The sequence below is a fragment of the Equus quagga genome, chromosome 10 (genome assembly GCF_021613505.1).
Source record: "Equus quagga isolate Etosha38 chromosome 10, UCLA_HA_Equagga_1.0, whole genome shotgun sequence".
In the NCBI taxonomy this organism is placed as follows: domain Eukaryota; kingdom Metazoa; phylum Chordata; class Mammalia; order Perissodactyla; family Equidae; genus Equus; species Equus quagga.
In genome coordinates this window covers 1,804,024-1,819,935 of record NC_060276.1, presented here as the reverse complement: position 1 = coordinate 1,819,935, position 15,912 = coordinate 1,804,024, and the positions used below count along the sequence as shown (strand labels likewise).

The following is a 15,912-nucleotide window of genomic DNA, read 5'->3' as shown; positions in this document are numbered from 1 at the left end:
GTCACAGGCTCTGGAGGGCTCTCCCTGACCTGGACGTCCCTCTGTCACAGCTCACTCGAGCTGTGGGCTTGTTTGCTCCCCACTAAAAGAGGACTACTGAGGGCACATGTTGGTGGAGACAGCGAGCAAGGCAGGCCCGGGGCAGAGAGGGAGTGGTGAGGGAGAGCTCACAGACTCACCGTGGGAGCCCCGGGCGGGCAGGTTCCCAGGCTTCCACTTGGGCCTGGCACCTCTGATAGGAGGAACAAGTTGCCTGGAGCTCATGCCCCTGACCCTTGCCTGGTCAGAGCCCGCAGTGACACCACATTCAGGGAGAAGAGGGCACCAGGATCCCGCCCATCTTAGGGGTCAATGAGACTCAGGAAAAGTGGGAACCTGAGAGTGGGCAGGGAATGGGGTACCCATGAGAATGAGAGGAGTCGCCTCTGGGAAGGCTCCCACAAGGGCCAAGCGGGAAGCCAATGTTCCAAAAGTGTCACTTGGTGCTCCACGGCACATGGGGGGGTGGGGTGCTGCTCAGCCTGAGTACTGGGTTGTCATGTCCACCACATCCTTGCGTGGCTGTCCCCCTTGGCAAGCTCTGGGGTTTGGGGACTCAGCCTGGGGACCAGGTCACTGCCACATCTGCACTCAGTGGCCCCCTCTGCCAGTCCTGGGGCACAGGAGTGCAGCCTGGGGATCGGGTCGCCACGTCCCCACGTGAGTGTCTTCCTTGGTCCTAGGGGGTGAGGGGGCGGAGCTCAGCATGGTGGCTGGGTCGTGTCGTGTCCCAGCGGTAGCCCCCTCTGCCAGCCTTGGGGGGAGGGCGGGGGGCTCATCCTGGGGGCCGGGCTCTCCAGGGCCGCCATTGCCACACCGCCCCCTCCCCGCTGCATACCTTGCCCACAGCTGAGCAGCTGGGAGGCTATTTATAAAGGCGGGTGAGATCAGCGGCCGAGACTATAAATGCGCGGGCTGCGGCCAGGCCCCACAGGAGCAGCCGCCCGGGGCGCCAGAGCTGCGGGCCGCGCAGCCGGGATGAGCGCCAGCGCGGGCGGCGGCGGGGACAGCGGCAGCAGCAGCAGGTAGGGCTCGGCCTGGGCGCCCGGGGCCCCTGGCGCCTCGCGAGCTCATTGCCCGCCCACCCCACCCGCAGCTCGCAGGCCTCCTGCGGGCCCGAGTCCTCGGGCTCCGAACTAGCCCCCGCCACACCAGCACCACGGATGCTGCAGGGGCTGCTGGGCTCCGATGACGAGGAGCAGGAGGACCCCAAGGACTACTGCAAGGGTGAGGCCTGGCCTCAGGCGCAGGCGGCCAGGCAGCCACCACAGGGGCACGGGACAGCCAGGGCGGAGGAGGGTGCCGGAGCCAGCCCACGCAGGCCAGGGAGCCAGCAGGGGCGGGCTGTCCAGGGGGCATAGGGGAAGGTAACGCCCCCCATCATGCTCTATTGGCTTCCTTCCCCAGGCGGCTACTACCCCGTGAAGATTGGCGACCTGTTCAATGGGCGGTACCACGTGGTGCGCAAGCTGGGCTGGGGCCACTTCTCCACCGTCTGGCTCTGCTGGGACATCCAGTGAGTGCCCTCTCCACCCCCGGGGTCCCAGTGCCAGCTAGGATCCTGCCCCTGGACTTGGCTGGGGCCACCACCATGCCCCCATTGGTCTAGCTGGGACCAGCAGCCGACGCTGGTCTCGGTGTTGCAGGCGCAAGCGCTTCGTGGCCCTGAAAGTGGTGAAGAGCGCAGGGCATTACACAGAGACAGCTGTGGATGAGATCAAGCTCCTGAAATGTGTGAGGCGCCTCCCCTACCCGCTCCCAGCTCCCCGGTAGCTGCCCAGGGCCTGGCCATGTGGGTGCAAGGCCTGCCTGCCGGGGCTCCTGGGGCGGGGCTCCCAGAGGGGCCAGCTCCAACTGGCTCTGCCCCAGTGGGAGGACCCGGAGGAGCAGGCAAGGGTGGGGCTGGCGGTCTTTCTTCCAGGGGGCCCCAGCTGGACAGGGAGAGAGGGGCCAGAGGGGCCAGAGGGACCGCTGAGGGGCGCAATTTGTGAGGAGCAGGTTGAAGCCATCTGTGGCCCCTTGGCTTTTGCTCCAGGTCCGAGACAGCGACCCCAGCGACCCCAAAAGAGAGACCATTGTCCAGCTTATCGATGACTTCAGGATCTCAGGAGTTAATGGAGTCCGTATCCTTTGTAGCCTGGGCAAAGCCATGTGGCAGCGTAGGGGGCCCTCCCCTCGTGCCTTCCCAGCTACTAGGACCTCAGTTTGCTTATCTGCACAATGGGGTTTATCCTTTCCAGTGACACTAGTCTACGAAACACCCCCACCACTTTGGGGGCGTGTTTATGTGGCGGGGGGAGTGGATAATCATGTTGGCACTGGCTATCTGTGGCGTTGCTGAGTTACCCTCAAACCGCAGGTGCCGCCTCTGTGGCAGTGCCTTCCCTCGATGGGGCTGCCCAGAGGCTCTCTGGCATAGCTGGGCACAGGAGTGGGGCTGACCTGAGAGGCCTCCGGGTATGCTCCGCCAGTGCCCTCTCCCTAGGATGAGCACAGAATGTACCATCCCAACTGGCATACCTGAGAGTGATAGGGCCACTATAACGACACCAGGAGAGTGGTGACCACCAGGACCACCCAGGCCCAGCTCTGCACTGCCCAAGCCTCACTGCTCCCCCACCACAGCTTAGGGTGGGTGGGGCCTGCGCCCCAGCTGTTTCCGCTGGCTGCCCTTCACTCCCGGCCCCAGATGTATGCATGGTGCTGGAGGTCCTGGGCCACCAGCTCCTCAAGTGGATCATCAAGTCTAACTACCAGGGCCTGCCCGTGCCCTGCGTGAAGAGCATTGTGAGGCAGGTGAGCATTCCAGGCCCTGTGCGAAGAGCACTGTGAGGCAGCCTGGCCAAGACTGGTGGAGTTCAGGAGTGGCTCTCCCCAGGTGCTGCACGGCCTGGACTACCTCCACACCAAATGCAAGATCATCCACACGGACATCAAACCTGAGAACATCCTGCTGTGTGTGGGGGACGCCTACATCAGGCGCCTGGCTGCCGAGGCCACAGAGTGGCAGCAGTCAGGGGCACCGCCCCCATCCCGCTCCACAGGTACCAGGAGCTTGCGTGGGGCCAGGGTGGGGCCTGCGGGCCTCAGCTCCTGCCTGAGTCTCTGTTCATCTCTCCCCCTGCGCCTCGCCTGTTCCCTCAGTCAGCACTGCCCCCCAGGAGGTCTTGGTAAGTTGGGATGCCCCTCTTTTCCTGCACCTCATCTCCCCATCTCCTCAGAGCTCACCTCCTCAGCCTCTCTGGTTCCACTCCCTTCCCAGCATTCCTGCAGTGGCACTTACGAAAGGCTGGGTGGCCCGAAAGAGGGTGATATGATACACAGGGTGGGTCACATGCCCCAAGCTGCCCTTGGCGGTCACAGGGCTTACCACTGCCTTAGTGGATGGACACTGCCTCTAGGCCTGGGAGGGGCCAGGGCTGCCCCTAGGGGAGGTGGGCGCCCAGTGGGATGCAGGCCCAGCAGCTCCTTCCCAACATCGAGCTTTGGGGAGTGGAGGGCAGGAGGGGAGACAGGAGGTAGATGAGGGGCTGCTGCCAAGGGGTGGGGCTAGAGAGGGGTGGTGCCATGGCGCCTGCAGGCCATGGGCAGAGGCTCGGGCTGGTCAGGGGATGGGCAACGGAAACCCTAGGAGTGACCCTGACTCGAATGGCAGACTGGTAAGCTGTCGAAAAACAAGAGGAAGAAAATGAGGCGCAAACGGAAACAGCAGAAGCGGCTGCTGGAAGAGCGGCTGCGGGACCTGCAGAGGCTGGAGGCCATGGAGGCGGCGGCCCAGGCAGAGGGTGAGGAACCAGAAGGGGTGCTGGGCTGCCGAGCACGGAGCACGGCCCACAGGGGCATCTGCTCATGCACCACCTCTGCCCGGCTCCCCAGACTCTGGCTCAAGACTTGAGGGGGGCAGCGGCTCCACGTCTTCTTCTGGCTGCCACCCTGGGGGGGCCAGGGCCGGCCCCTCCCCAGCCTCCTCCTCCCCAGCCCCCGGGGGCGACCGCAGCCTCAGCCCTGGCTCCCAGACCTCAGGCTTCTCGGGCTCGCTTTTCTCCGCTGCCTCGTGCTCCATCCTCTCAGGCTCCTCCCACCAGCGAGAGACCGGGGGCCTCCTGTCACCCAGCAGTAAGTTGGGCCGGGCCCGCGGGTGGTGGGCAGGCAGGGCCAGGAGGGGCCCGGCCAGCTCAGTCTCTCTCCCCTCTCTTCCCTCTCCAGCACCGTTTGGTGCCTCAAACCTCCTGGTGAACCCCCTAGAGCCCCAAAACGCAGACAAGATCAAGATCAAGATTGCAGACCTGGGCAATGCCTGCTGGGTGGTATGAGGGGCCTTAGAGAGCAGAGCTGGGCACCCTGCCATGAGGGGGCCCTGACCTGGGCCTGCGGTGCACACGCTGCTTTGTTCAGCGGGTCACCCCACAATCCACATGACCAAACCCCAGCATTGATCCCAGTCAGCAGAACTGGGCCCATAGCAAGGGGTGGGGACCACTGGGAAGGGGCCAGCCTCACCTCAAATCACCTGGCCACTCCCTCTCTGGACATCTGGGGACCCCGGGGCCCATGTGAGTCTCACGAAGCTCCTTGGGTACACAGCCCAGAGGAGGAGGGAGATGAGTAGGGGGCCAGTGGGGGCAGGCCAGCTGGGGCCCCAGCTCCTCCCCAGGGCTCCCCTTGCCTCCAGCACAAGCACTTCACCGAGGACATCCAGACACGGCAGTACCGGGCCGTGGAGGTGCTGATCGGCGCCGAGTACGGGCCCCCGGCTGACATCTGGAGCACAGCATGCATGGTATGCCCAGGGTGCCCCCGCACAGGGCCAGCCCACAGGCCGGCAGCCTCACCTTCTCCCCCTTTCAGGCCTTCGAGTTGGCCACCGGCGACTACCTGTTTGAGCCTCACTCTGGAGAAGACTACAGTCGTGATGAGGGTAGGGCAGGCAGGGCCTGGCTCAGCCTCAGGGCTTCTTGGCCTCCAGGCTGCCTCCCAGCCTCCTCTCTGTCCACAGACCACATCGCCCACATTGTGGAGCTTCTGGGAGACATCCCCCCGGCCTTCGCCCTGTCAGGCCGCTACTCTCGGGAGTTCTTCAACCGGCGAGGTAGGGCTGATTGGGCTCAGGCCACGTGGATGTAGGGATGGGGCAGGGCCCTTGGGTGCTGAAACAGGGGGAGCCCTGGGTCTTCATGGCAGGGCCTAAGCTAAGGCCCACTGGCTGGCCCCCAGGAGAGCTGCGGCACATCCACAACCTCAAGCACTGGGGCCTGTACGAGGTACTCATGGAGAAGTACGAGTGGCCCCTGGAGCAGGCCACGCAGTTCAGCGCCTTCCTGCTACCCATGATGGAGTACATCCCGGAAAAGCGGGCCAGCGCAGCCGACTGCCTCCAGCACCCTTGGCTCAACCCCTAGGCCCCGCTGGCACCTGGGGCAGCTTGGGGCAGGCCTGGCTGCCCCTCCAAGCCCCTTGGCTCCCAGTGCCTTCAGGGAAAGCGGGACGACTCCTGCCACCCCACGGGAGCTGCCCTCTCCCACCGTGCTGGGTGCAAGCTTTGTGACTCCCCCCCCCCACCACGGCAGGGCAGACACATGCTGGGGCCAAGGCCACCTTTCAGAATTTATGCTGCCCCCAACCCTCACAGAGGGCCCTCTAGTGGGAAGTGTGTGTGTTTCTTTTCCTAATAAAGTGTGAAATGGAGACGGGAGCACATGGCCGAGGGCTGGGCAGAAGCTGGTTTATTCTGGGCCCGCCTGCCGAGCCAGCTGGGGTGCTGGGGTGGGAGGGGACAGCCTACGCCTCCACAGCCCGGCCGTTGATAATGCGGATGTGGCGGATGATGTCCTGGATGGCTTCCGACGTCGTGCCCTGGCCCCCGATGTCTGGGGTGTGCATCTGCAGGACATGGGCAAGTCTGGGCACACACTTGGGCCCCAGCACCCAACCCCTATCCTGCACGCGTTCCAGGGCTGCCCACTGTTTCCGTGGCCTGCAGGGGCTGGAACTGCCCCCAGGAGGGCAGTGGTATTAACTAAGACCCAGAAGCCCTACCGGACCTGGTACCACCCTCCCCTTGGGGTCTGCATCTCCAGCCCCTCAGGCATTACACCAGCTCAGCTGGGGCTGGAGGAGGGGAACGGGGTGGTGGGGGGCAGTGAAGCAGGGCAGGGGAGAGGGGGGGCCTCACGTTTTCATTGTCCATGGATGCCAAGACGGCCTTGCGGATGGAGGTGGCATAGGAGTGGAGCCTAAGGTGAGAAAGCAAGCCTTCAGTCCTCAGGGCCTGGGGGCCTGGGGGCCCCGGCTGGGAAAGGAGAAGTGCTTACTTGAGGTGGTCGAGCATCATGCAGCTTGCCAGCAGTGTGGCCGTGGGGTTGGCGACATTCTTATTAGCGATGCTCTTGCCTGTGTTCCTCGTAGCCTAGAACAAGCAAGATGGAGGGGGTGGCGAATGTGAGGATGGAGGGTGCATGATTCCATTCACGTGAAGTGTCAGGAACAGGCAAATCCACAGAGGCAGAAGGCAGATGAGTGGGTGCCAGGGGCTCAGGGGAGGGGGATGGGGAGTGGGCTAACAAGTGCAGGGTTTCTTTTGGATGAGGACAATGTCCTGGAATTATAGTGGTGAGGGGTGCACACCTCTGAATATTCTAAACCCCACCGAGTTGTCCACTTTTAATGGGTGAATTGGATGGTATGTAAGGTCTATTCAAAAAGGCCAGCAGCCCTGGCACCCCCAGCGGCACTCACCGTCTCAAACACGGCATACACGTGGCCATAGTTGGCCCCAGCCACAAGGCCAGGGCCCCCAACCAGCCCTGCACAGACATTGTTGACAATGTTGCCGTAGAGATTGGGCATCACCATGACATCGAACTGCTGGGGCCGGGACACCAGCTGCGGGGTGAGGAAGGGCAGAGAGGAGTTGGAGTACAAGAAGCCCAGGACACCCAGGGTGGGAGGCCACAAAGCCCCACAGCTTAACTACCTGCATAGTGGTGTTGTCCACGATCATATTCTCAAAGGTGATCTGGGGGTAGCCGGCTGCCACCTCCTTGCAACACTGGAGGAAGAGCCCGTCGCCCAGTTTCCTAGGGGTGACACAGGACACCAGCTTGGCCGTTGTAATGGTCAGCCGGAGGGAAGGGGTGTACAGACGGCCACAGAAGGCTGCATTCTAATCCTCTAGCCAGTCCCGCGTCTGCAAAACGGGCATAATCCCATTCCACCTCCCTCACGTGTGCACTCTGGCAAGGCTCGGTTGGGAAACAGGTAACAGGGCACACCCCTGGGCATGGCCCCTTGGTGGATGGCTGGGGTCCAGGGCCCCAAGTCCCTGAGAGCAGGCCCGAGCAGGCTGCCTGATTGAGTGGCTTGCGGAATGAGCAAGAGCATGGCAGGGGCAAGGAGCATACATGATGTTGGCCTTGTGCACGGCTGTCACTTTCTTGCGCCCACACTCCTGGGCCAATTTGAAGGCATATTCAGCAATGCGCAGGGACTTGGCCTTGGTGATAATCTTCAGGCTCTCCACCACGCCTGCCACGCTCTGACAAGGGGACAAGGGAGAAGAGACCTATGTCCTGTCCAAGCCTGCCCTTTAGCACCAGCTTCTCCTGGGGCATGGCTTCCTTACCGCTGACCCTGGCTGGGCTCATCCCCAGCCCCCATGACCCGAGAGGGTGAGTGGGCGGCCCGGGCCTCACCCACCTCGTGCTCGAGGCTGCTGTACTCGCCCTCCGTGTTTTCACGGACGATAAGGATGTCTATGTCTCTGTGCCGGGTCACCACTCCTGGCAAGCTCTTACAGTGGATGACGTTGGCATAGAGATCCAGACTGGTGCTGGGGGCACAGAGAGAGAGGCAGCTGGCCAGTGCCACGACTCTGCTGGCATACCCCACCCCACACCCAGCAAGCCTTCATCCTGTGCACAGGGCTCTCACCGGAGGATGTTGTTTCGGGACTTGTGGGACGGTGGCAGGTTATGGTTTGTTTCAATATTGCCTGCGGGACAGAAACAAGACAGACAGGCTGGAGGGCAGCCCCCAGGCTCAACCGAGCCACCATATTCCCCCTCCTAACCTAGGGAACGTGAGCCAAAAGCAGCTCCAACCAGAGGAGAAGACAGCTTCTGGCAGCAGAAATACTTCACAGAACACCAGAGTGTAACTCCAATGTACGCCCCTCCAGGGCGGGGGATGGGGGCATTTGGTTCATGGATGGGTTCTGGGGACCTAGAAGAGCACCTGAAAGATAGCAGTCACTCAATAAAAAGTAAATGAATGAATGAATGAACTAAGAAATGAATAAACAAGGGTTAGCAGCTGGCCAGAAGATCTGGCCAGACCCTGGGCAGGGAATAGCAAGTGGATAGAGAGTGACCACTTCTGCTTATTAACAAGCTGGCTGGCCAGGCTGGCGCCAGCAAGGTGACCTTGGCCAGGATTACCGCCAGGCCCCACATTGAGGTGCCACACGAGCCCCACCTCAGGGGCAGACCAGGGCTGCCTGAAAAAGACCACGGCTTGGCCTTGGCTGGATCCAGGGCAACCAGAGCAAGGGCATCAGGGAGCTAGAAGCCTCTGGGAGAAGGCGGTCAGAGGGTGCCGAGCAGAGGAGGCCTTTCTCAAGGCCCACCGGGGCTGCTGGCCCCCCCAAGTCACACCCCACTGGGACTGCCTTCCCCCAGACGGCTGTGGGTACCCTGTGGTTGGTATGGCAACCCCTCCACTTGACTGCCAGGGCCTGGGGCTCTACCCAAGTTCATCATTGCTCACATGCTCCTCACAGAGAGCCAGGGATGGGCTAAAGTTCGCAGAATGAGTGATGGAAACAGTTTAACATGGACCAAAGCAAGTCAAATTCGGGAGGAACTAGAATTCCCGCCTGTAACATCCACAGCTGTGCTGGCCGGAGTCCAGGCAGCAGGCAGAGGGTTGGAACTGCGTCTCTGTGACATTTGGTTTGTGAAGGAAGCTCTGAGGGTCAAAGCTGCCCTCTGCAGAGAGGGCTGCCTCAGGAGGCAAGAACGGAGTGTGAGGGAGCCCATCACTGGATAGGGTCTCACACAGCCTAGTGCCACCAAACTCTCAGAATCATAGCACACACGGGCTTCCAGAAGCTTCTGTCCACTCTCCAAGCACAAGGATCCTCTCAAGCCAGAAAAGCCCTGAAGTCAGAGCCATAGAGCCCCAGGGACAAGCATCAGCTCCGAGGTGAAAGGAATTGTGCACAGCACCCCGTTCCGGCACAGCGCCCCAATCCGGCCCCGGAGCTCACCCTTCAGGGCCACACGGTTCCGACGGATGGCCATGATGGCATTTCGGATGTCCTCTTCATCAGCGCTGGAGCTCACGTGCACCTCCTCAAAGTCCACTGGCACACACGCGTGCCTAAGGCAGAGCTGAGTCAGGGTGGCTGGCTCCGGTCCTCCCCTACACCTCCTCCAGGAAGCCTGCCTGGACCATTGGGTACAGAGGCCTCTCCCCTGCCACTGCCCACCCTGACCTGGCTCTGGCTGAGAGGAGACTGGGCCCACCGGCGCCAAGTAAGGGGGACACACTCGCATTCCATGACATAGCTAACAGGACAGGTGTCATCACCTCTCCCACACCCAGGCCAGCATGGCGGGACCACAGGCACCAGGAGGAAAGCCTGGGCATACAGCCCCCCTGTCCAGGTTCACCGGCCCTCTTGGCACAAAGTTCTCAGGACCCCCCCCCCCCACCCCCCCACGGCTGGGCCCAAGGCACAACCTTCCCTACGGATACAGGTCAAGGGGAGGTGCGCCCAGAGACTCTGTACCTGAATACAGACTTGACGTGCAACATGAGCTCTGGCCCAATGCCGTCCCCTGGGATCATGGTCACCGTGTGCCGCCCACCATACTTAGCTGACGGTGGCTGGAAGGGGGGGGTGGTGAAGGCGGCCCTTCAGTTCCCTTTCTCCCACCAGCACTGACCCAGTGGGCTGGCCAATTGCGAGGTGCCAGCTCGGGGTACCTTACCCCCACACCCCACCCCATGCCATCCCAGACAGGGCTGCTTACGGGGGCTCCTTGGTCAGGAGGATGGCAGCAGAAGCAGTTCCCGCCCCCGCCTGGACTTGGGTCAATCCCAAAGCAACTAAAAGCCCCAAACCTAACAGGCAGATGAGGAAAATACTCACAATTGTACGTTGCTAGAGGGGGACAGGAAGGAAAAAGACACGGATCAGCCAAGGTCGGAGGAATAAGGCTGGGCCCGGGGAATGGGGCCTTGTTCCTGGGGACGCTGTCTAGCACAGTTCAGGTAAGGAGTCTGTGCCTCAGAGGGAAGGACACAGGGGGCCAGGGAGCAAAGAGGCACGGCATACACATGAGCACATGCACACACGTGTGCACACACACGCACACACAAATATACGTGCATGCACCCGTACACAAACGCCTCTGCACACGCACACACAACAGGTACACGCACACACAAACACAAACATATACATGTGCAAGCACACACATATATGTGCATGCACACACCTGGGCAGGTACTTACTGAGAAGCTCCTCCGGGGGGCCCTGGGGGCACCTAGAACCTGGCAAAGAGAACAAAGATGCCAGTGGTTGTTGTCCAGCCCAGAAAGTCAATCTGGCAAGGGCCAGCTGAGCTCTTGGCAGGGAAGAGGGATCGTCCCCACCATGCCTAGACAGGCCCTGCGTGTCATCCCTCTCCACCTCCCCCACGCACCACTGTCCGGCGAACAACAGCGCACAGCAGGGGTCCACATGGATGACTCCAGAGCCTCCATTTCCCGAGGTGCAGCCTGTCGGAGCACCACAGAGAGTCACCACAACCCTTCACGCCTCCTCAGCCCCGCGGTCAGGTGTCCAAAAAACGTTTATGTCTCCACCCCTGCTTTTGTTGCTTCTGATTCTTTTTTGGCCAATTACTCCTGCTTAGTGATGTCCATAACATGGAAATGTTGGCCCACCGAACGTGGTACAATAAGGAAGCCATTATAACAAATCACGGGACCACCATGATGATAGTTTCATCATTTCTTCATCATTTTTCCTTATTGCAAAAGCAGCATATGGTCAGAACATGGAGAAGATCGAGAGCATGGAGACAGAGGAAAAAGACAGCACCCAGCCCCCCTTGGCCCAGACACAAGCACCACCAACCCCGTAGGCAGCAGCCTACCGGAACCAGAAGCCCAAGGCAGTGCGCTGACACTGGCCCCTCGCAAGGCTTTCACAGAGCACTGCAGAACTGCTGTGAGGTCTCCCTGGACGAACGTCCCCAACCCCTGACTCAGACGCAGCCATGTTTGGTCACTTTGGTGCCACACTCGACAGCTTCAGAGCAAAAGCCACCCGAGCCAAATGGGACAGGTGCTGAGAAGTGACGCATCTGGAGTCCCATACTGTCCCAGAGGGAGAACCGTGTGTCCCAGGTTCCACTGCAGGGGGGCTACAGGCCCACACACATTCCTCCCTGCTGCACCCCACCCGGGGAGCCCCCAATTCAAAGCGGCAAGGGCAGAGCCAAGGTCCTCCTTGTCACTTGGGGATACCCTACCACTCGCCTAGTGGGGCAGCAGCAGAGTGTTCCAGCCAATGGCAGAGTCACCATGGCCATTTTCCAAAGAGCTGCGCCTTTCTGCGAGAAGTCCAGAAAGCTCAGGCAGAGGCTGACCATCCCTGCCTGGATCTCCCCGGCCAGTATTCACAAAGCCTCCACTTGCACGAGCCCGAGCAGCACAGGTGTGCCACTGACCTGCCCTAGCCAGGGGCTAAGACACAGGTGACTATGAGGACAAGAGGCTCTAGGGACAACTGCTGATCCATGTGGCTCCTGGATCTGTACCCCAAGCACACTCGGGGCTTTCCTGTTTTCCTTTTAGCATTTCTCAGCGTCTGGATTAATTTTATTTGTAGGCTCTCATACAAACTTGTGGAAGGCGGCTTAGACTGCTCTTCCTCCAGGAAGTCTTCCCTGATACCCTACAGCTGCCAAGCTGTCGGTCCTCCTGGGCTCCCAAAGCCCTCTGTACTCCCTCCCCTACAACCACAATCTCCCTTGGTTGTCACTGCTTTGCTCCCTCCCCAACCCCTAAGCCCCTGAGAGTAGAAGCCATGTCTGTCCAGTCCCCTGCTGTCAACCCAAGGCCCAGCAGAATGCCTGGCTCAGAGCTGGGACACAAGAAATATTTCCTGAATGAATGAGCACATCAGCCAATGAAGGACAAGATGGCATGCTTTGGGGCTAGGGAGACCTTGATCCAAATCCACCGTCCACAGCTCTTGGCAGCAAAGGACTTAACCTTACTGCATTTCCCGCCCTCACTGAACTCCACGGACAGAGGTGCCTATTTTATGCGACTACTGGAAGGATGAAGAGAGAGGGGGCTCCCACATCCCACATCTTAGTGAGGCTTCTCTCTTCGGCATGTTTCTGTTGGATCAAGTGCCAATGGTGCCTGCTTGTTTTCCCACAAGGTCCCAATTAGTAGGACCAAAGATCTAGGGTTCACCTCTAAAGGTTCCCATACCCAGGACAATCGGTCTCAGGGCAAGGCACTGCCTGTACCACCTGTTCACTGCCCCCCATCCCCACCCAGTGGGGACACAAGCACACACACGGGAGGTCAGGGACGACACAAAATGTCTTCACCAAGTCGCTGTGGAAGCCTAGCTGCCAGAGCCGTCAGGACCTCTGGAAAGCCTCTCATCAGCAAGGTGGGAGAAGTAGCATTTTAAACAGAATTTCATAAAGCATAAACTGTTACAGGGCAGTCTTCCCCAGGGGTCAGAGAGGGGAAGCATGGCAGGAGATGTGTTCAGGAGTGTCAGCAAAGTCACAGGGTTCTGGAAGGTCAGAGTTGGCTGGATCCTTTGAGACAGAGGGGAAACTGGAGCCCAAAGGGAAGAGGGGGACCGGCCTAAAGCCACACAGTGGATTAGTCAGGGAGCCGGGCCTAGAGGTCATATCTCTTGTCCCCTAGGGCCAGTCCTGGCTGGATGAAGCTTCAGATGGCTTCCAACCCACCCAGGGACTAAGTTATCCTATTTAAGTCTGTAAAGAGAGAGGAATCGGGGTGGCCCCGTGGTGGAGTGGGTAAGTTCCACGCTCCGCGTTGGCAGCCCAGGGTTTCCCCAGTTCAGATCCTGGGCAAGGACATGGCACCACTCATCAGGCCATGCTGAGGCAGCGTCCCATATAGCACAACCAGAGGCACTCACAACTACAATATACAACTATGTACTGGGGGGTTCGGGGAGCAGGAAAAAAAAAAGATTGGCAACAGATGTTAGCACAGGTGCCAATTTTTTTAAAAAAAAAAAAAGAGAGAGAGAGGAATCGGACCTGAATAACCAAGATCCTAAACTGAGAACTGCAGAAACAAGCCCCATGGGCTCGCACCCATCCAGTCTGAGAAACCCTAGCTCCCTCCCATTCCAGGCGCCTGCAGGGGAAAGGCATCTGGGGCTGTAAGAACGTCGGGGGGGGGGGGGGGGAACAAGGGGTACTGGTAAAGTCCGATTTTCCACCTCCATTGGCACAGGTGGCAAAGCGGTCCCCAAGAGGGAGACCCGAGGAGGAACGGAGGCCGGGAACGGGATTCCCAGGGCAGCAAGAGAAAGGGGGCTGCGACATGTGACCGTCACGGGAGGGCTCCCATAAGGATACTAAAGCGGTGACACTCGGCCCGCAGCGGCCCACTCTCCCCGCCTGTCCAGAGCTTCCCCATCACAAGATGCAGATCCCTGGGGAAGCCGGACCAGGGCCAACTTTGTCCAATTCCCTCACTGACAGCGAAGGCGGCCAATCAACCCCTGAGCACAGCCCTCTCCCCGCCCCTTGCGGGGCCCGTAGCCAATCGGGCTCCACGACGCTTCAGAAGCTGCGGCCCTCCGGCCGGCCCGGCAAGGTGCGACGACCCCCAGCGAGCGCTGCAGCTATCCCAGGGGCCCGCTCCTCCTTCTCACCTCCCAAGGACGGCAGAGGAGGGTCGGCCTGAGTACTGCCTTAGCAGCACCGCCAGCAGCAGTCGCCACCTTCAGCGCCATGACGGAAAGTGAGAGCCGCCACACGCAACACGCAGACACCGGTCTCGCGAGAGTTAGGCGGGGCGCGAAGGCCCCGGAACAGGGGCGGACCCAGCAGTGCGCATGCGCACGGCCGCGCCGGTTCCCACGCCCCCTTCCGGCGTTGGGAGCGCCGCCGCCGCCGCCATCTTGGGGGGGGTTGGCCAGCGGGGCTCCCGGTCTTGGGAGGGGACACGTCAAGTGCAGCTAGCGACTTAAAAAGCCCGCCCGGGCTTGCCAGCTCCTGATTGGCTGCCGTGGCCGCTTACGCGTCGCCCTTCCTCGTCTGCCTCTCGTGTTCAGGGGAGTCGTTCTCTTTTTCCCTCGGCAGAGAAGAGGCGATGGCGGCGCTGGCATCTCTCGGCGCCCTGGCGCTACTCCTGCTGTCCGGCCTCTCCTGCTGCTCAGGTAGCGGCCTGGCCGGAGCTCGTTTCTGGCGAGCCTCTCTCCCACGACTGGTGGTGCGTGGGGGGGAGGAGGGGTGCGGGCGAATCGGGGGTCTGGGCCTTCTTCCTCCGAGAGGCAGGTGGCCTCGGGGCACGGTGACCAAGGCCACCACGCGCTCCTGCACCACACACGTTTACCCAGCAGCCAGGCTGTTGGAAGAAACAGCCAAATCTTTCCCCAGTCTGCTCCTGCGAGGAAGAGTCCCAGAGCCTCTCCCGTGTGCCCGGCCGCCAGGTTCTGCAGGGAAAGTGACACATGTCCCTGCTCCCTCTCCCGGAGCTCCCGGTTCCGGAGGGGGTCGGACAGGAGCAAAGCTTACAGCGCAGGGTGGTCAGGGCGAGAAACGGGGTTGGTGGAGAGAAGCCACTTGACCCGGTGCAGTGGGGCGAGGCCTCCCCAGGAAGGGAGCTCCAAGTGAAGAGAGGAAGAGGGGACCGTCAGGGTAGAGGGGCCGTGAGGGTGGGCGAGTTAGATAGGAGCTGAAGAGGGAAAGGTAAGCGGGGACCGTGAATGCCAGGCCAGACTGCTGACTTTTTCCCTGAGGGCCTGGTGTATCCTTAAAGGGCTTTTCAGCAGAGCTGAGCCACGGTCAGATCAGTTTAGCTTCTTGAGAGGTTCTTAACACCTAGTGGCCAAGATGAGCTCAGACTGGAGTCCAGGAGTGTATTTAGGAGGAGGACCTTGCAGGAGCCAGCACCAGGTCTGAGGGTCTGGACAGGGTCCGGGCCACTCTCTGCACATTCACTTTACCTGCCCTACTTCAGGCCAGCACCATTGGTGCCTAGAGTGTTTCACCAGCTTAATTTTAAGGCCGCCCTGCCTGCACTCTTCTCACCTGCCCCTCAGCAACTCCTCACGCTGTAGCCAGTAATGTCTGCAAAGAACAAACCTGGCTGTAAAACCCTTCAGTGCTCTAGTGTCCATAGGAAATAGGTCAAGCTTAGCAGGGCACAGCAGGATCTGTGGGATGCGGCTCCTGAGAACAGAGAACTGCCCCCCACTGATGTTCCCAGGCATCGTCCTCCCGCTGTCCAGACCCAAAGCCTTCTCTCTGCCTCAGCCGAAGGCATGGCTCTGCCGGGACACCACATTCGAGAGCACTTGGCTGAGAACTTTCCCACTGGTAGCATTTGGGTGGCACCCTTCCTTCCTTGTTGCCTCTAGCAGTGTGGAGCTGGCTAAGGCAGCATCCTTTCTAAGGGCAGCCCTGTTCAAGGGGACAAGTCGTGCTTCTGGATCTAGAGCCTCTCCCATTTTCTTCCCTTGGGAAACTCTAGGGCCAGCCTTGGCCTTCTGTCAGCTGTGGCTCTAAAGCCCCCGGGCGTGACCGGCAGCACCATGCTTGGCATCTGCGGAGGATGCCTTTGGTAAAC

General features: G+C 60.7%; 3 protein-coding genes across 3 annotated transcripts in view; 2 read left to right on the top strand and 1 right to left on the bottom strand.

The window, feature by feature from the left end:
- Positions 1-916: 916 nt before the first annotated feature.
- On the top strand, positions 917-5,740 carry SRPK3 (SRSF protein kinase 3). The gene is made up of 15 exons (XM_046673999.1): positions 917-1,064; positions 1,136-1,266; positions 1,447-1,555; positions 1,686-1,773; positions 2,075-2,162; positions 2,729-2,835; positions 2,918-3,083; positions 3,184-3,209; positions 3,695-3,824; positions 3,916-4,155; positions 4,246-4,346; positions 4,712-4,819; positions 4,888-4,957; positions 5,036-5,128; positions 5,254-5,740. The coding sequence occupies exons 1-15, from the start codon at positions 946-948 to the stop codon at positions 5,436-5,438; spliced, it is 1,761 nt and encodes a 586-aa protein (XP_046529955.1). The 5' UTR covers positions 917-945; the 3' UTR covers positions 5,439-5,740.
- A 4-nt stretch (positions 5,741-5,744) lies between these two features.
- On the bottom strand, positions 5,745-14,136 carry IDH3G (isocitrate dehydrogenase (NAD(+)) 3 non-catalytic subunit gamma). Its single transcript, XM_046674000.1, has 13 exons — positions 13,994-14,136; positions 10,558-10,596; positions 10,193-10,204; positions 9,830-9,927; positions 9,305-9,417; positions 7,969-8,029; positions 7,735-7,867; positions 7,440-7,573; positions 7,013-7,115; positions 6,775-6,921; positions 6,351-6,445; positions 6,212-6,272; positions 5,745-5,919 (listed from the first exon to the last, which is right to left on the bottom strand). Exons 1-13 carry the CDS (start codon positions 14,072-14,074, stop codon positions 5,818-5,820), a joined length of 1,179 nt encoding a protein of 392 aa, XP_046529956.1. The 5' UTR covers positions 14,075-14,136; the 3' UTR covers positions 5,745-5,817.
- Positions 14,137-14,273: 137 nt separating this feature from the next.
- The window catches only part of SSR4 (signal sequence receptor subunit 4), a 4,506-nt gene continuing 2,867 nt past the window's right edge, over positions 14,274-15,912 (top strand). The window contains exon 1 of the mRNA XM_046672626.1: positions 14,274-14,500. Within this exon, the coding sequence (XP_046528582.1) occupies positions 14,434-14,500 (67 nt within the window). The 5' untranslated portion in view covers positions 14,274-14,433. The remainder of the gene's footprint in view (positions 14,501-15,912) is intronic.

What these genes read in the sequence shown, in the direction of transcription:
- SRPK3 (XM_046673999.1), top strand. Translation starts at nt 946, where the DNA reads ATGCGCGGGCTGCGGCCAGGCCCCACAGGAGCAGCCGCCCGGGGCGCC. An exon ending in TGGCTCTGCTGGGACATCCA is followed by an intron (nt 1,556 to 1,685) that starts GTGAGTGCCCTC and finishes TCGGTGTTGCAG; the next exon opens with GCGCAAGCGCTTCGTGGCCC. An exon ending in TCTGGAGCACAGCATGCATG is followed by an intron (nt 4,820 to 4,887) that starts GTATGCCCAGGG and finishes TCCCCCTTTCAG; the next exon opens with GCCTTCGAGTTGGCCACCGG.
- IDH3G (XM_046674000.1), bottom strand. Translation starts at nt 14,074, where the DNA reads ATGGCGCTGAAGGTGGCGACTGCTGCTGGCGGTGCTGCTAAGGCAGTA. An exon ending in CACGTCAAGTCTGTATTCAG is followed by an intron (nt 9,418 to 9,829) that starts GTACAGAGTCTC and finishes GCTCTGCCTTAG; the next exon opens with GCACGCGTGTGTGCCAGTGG. An exon ending in GTGCACAAGGCCAACATCAT is followed by an intron (nt 7,116 to 7,439) that starts GTATGCTCCTTG and finishes TGTCACCCCTAG; the next exon opens with GAAACTGGGCGACGGGCTCT.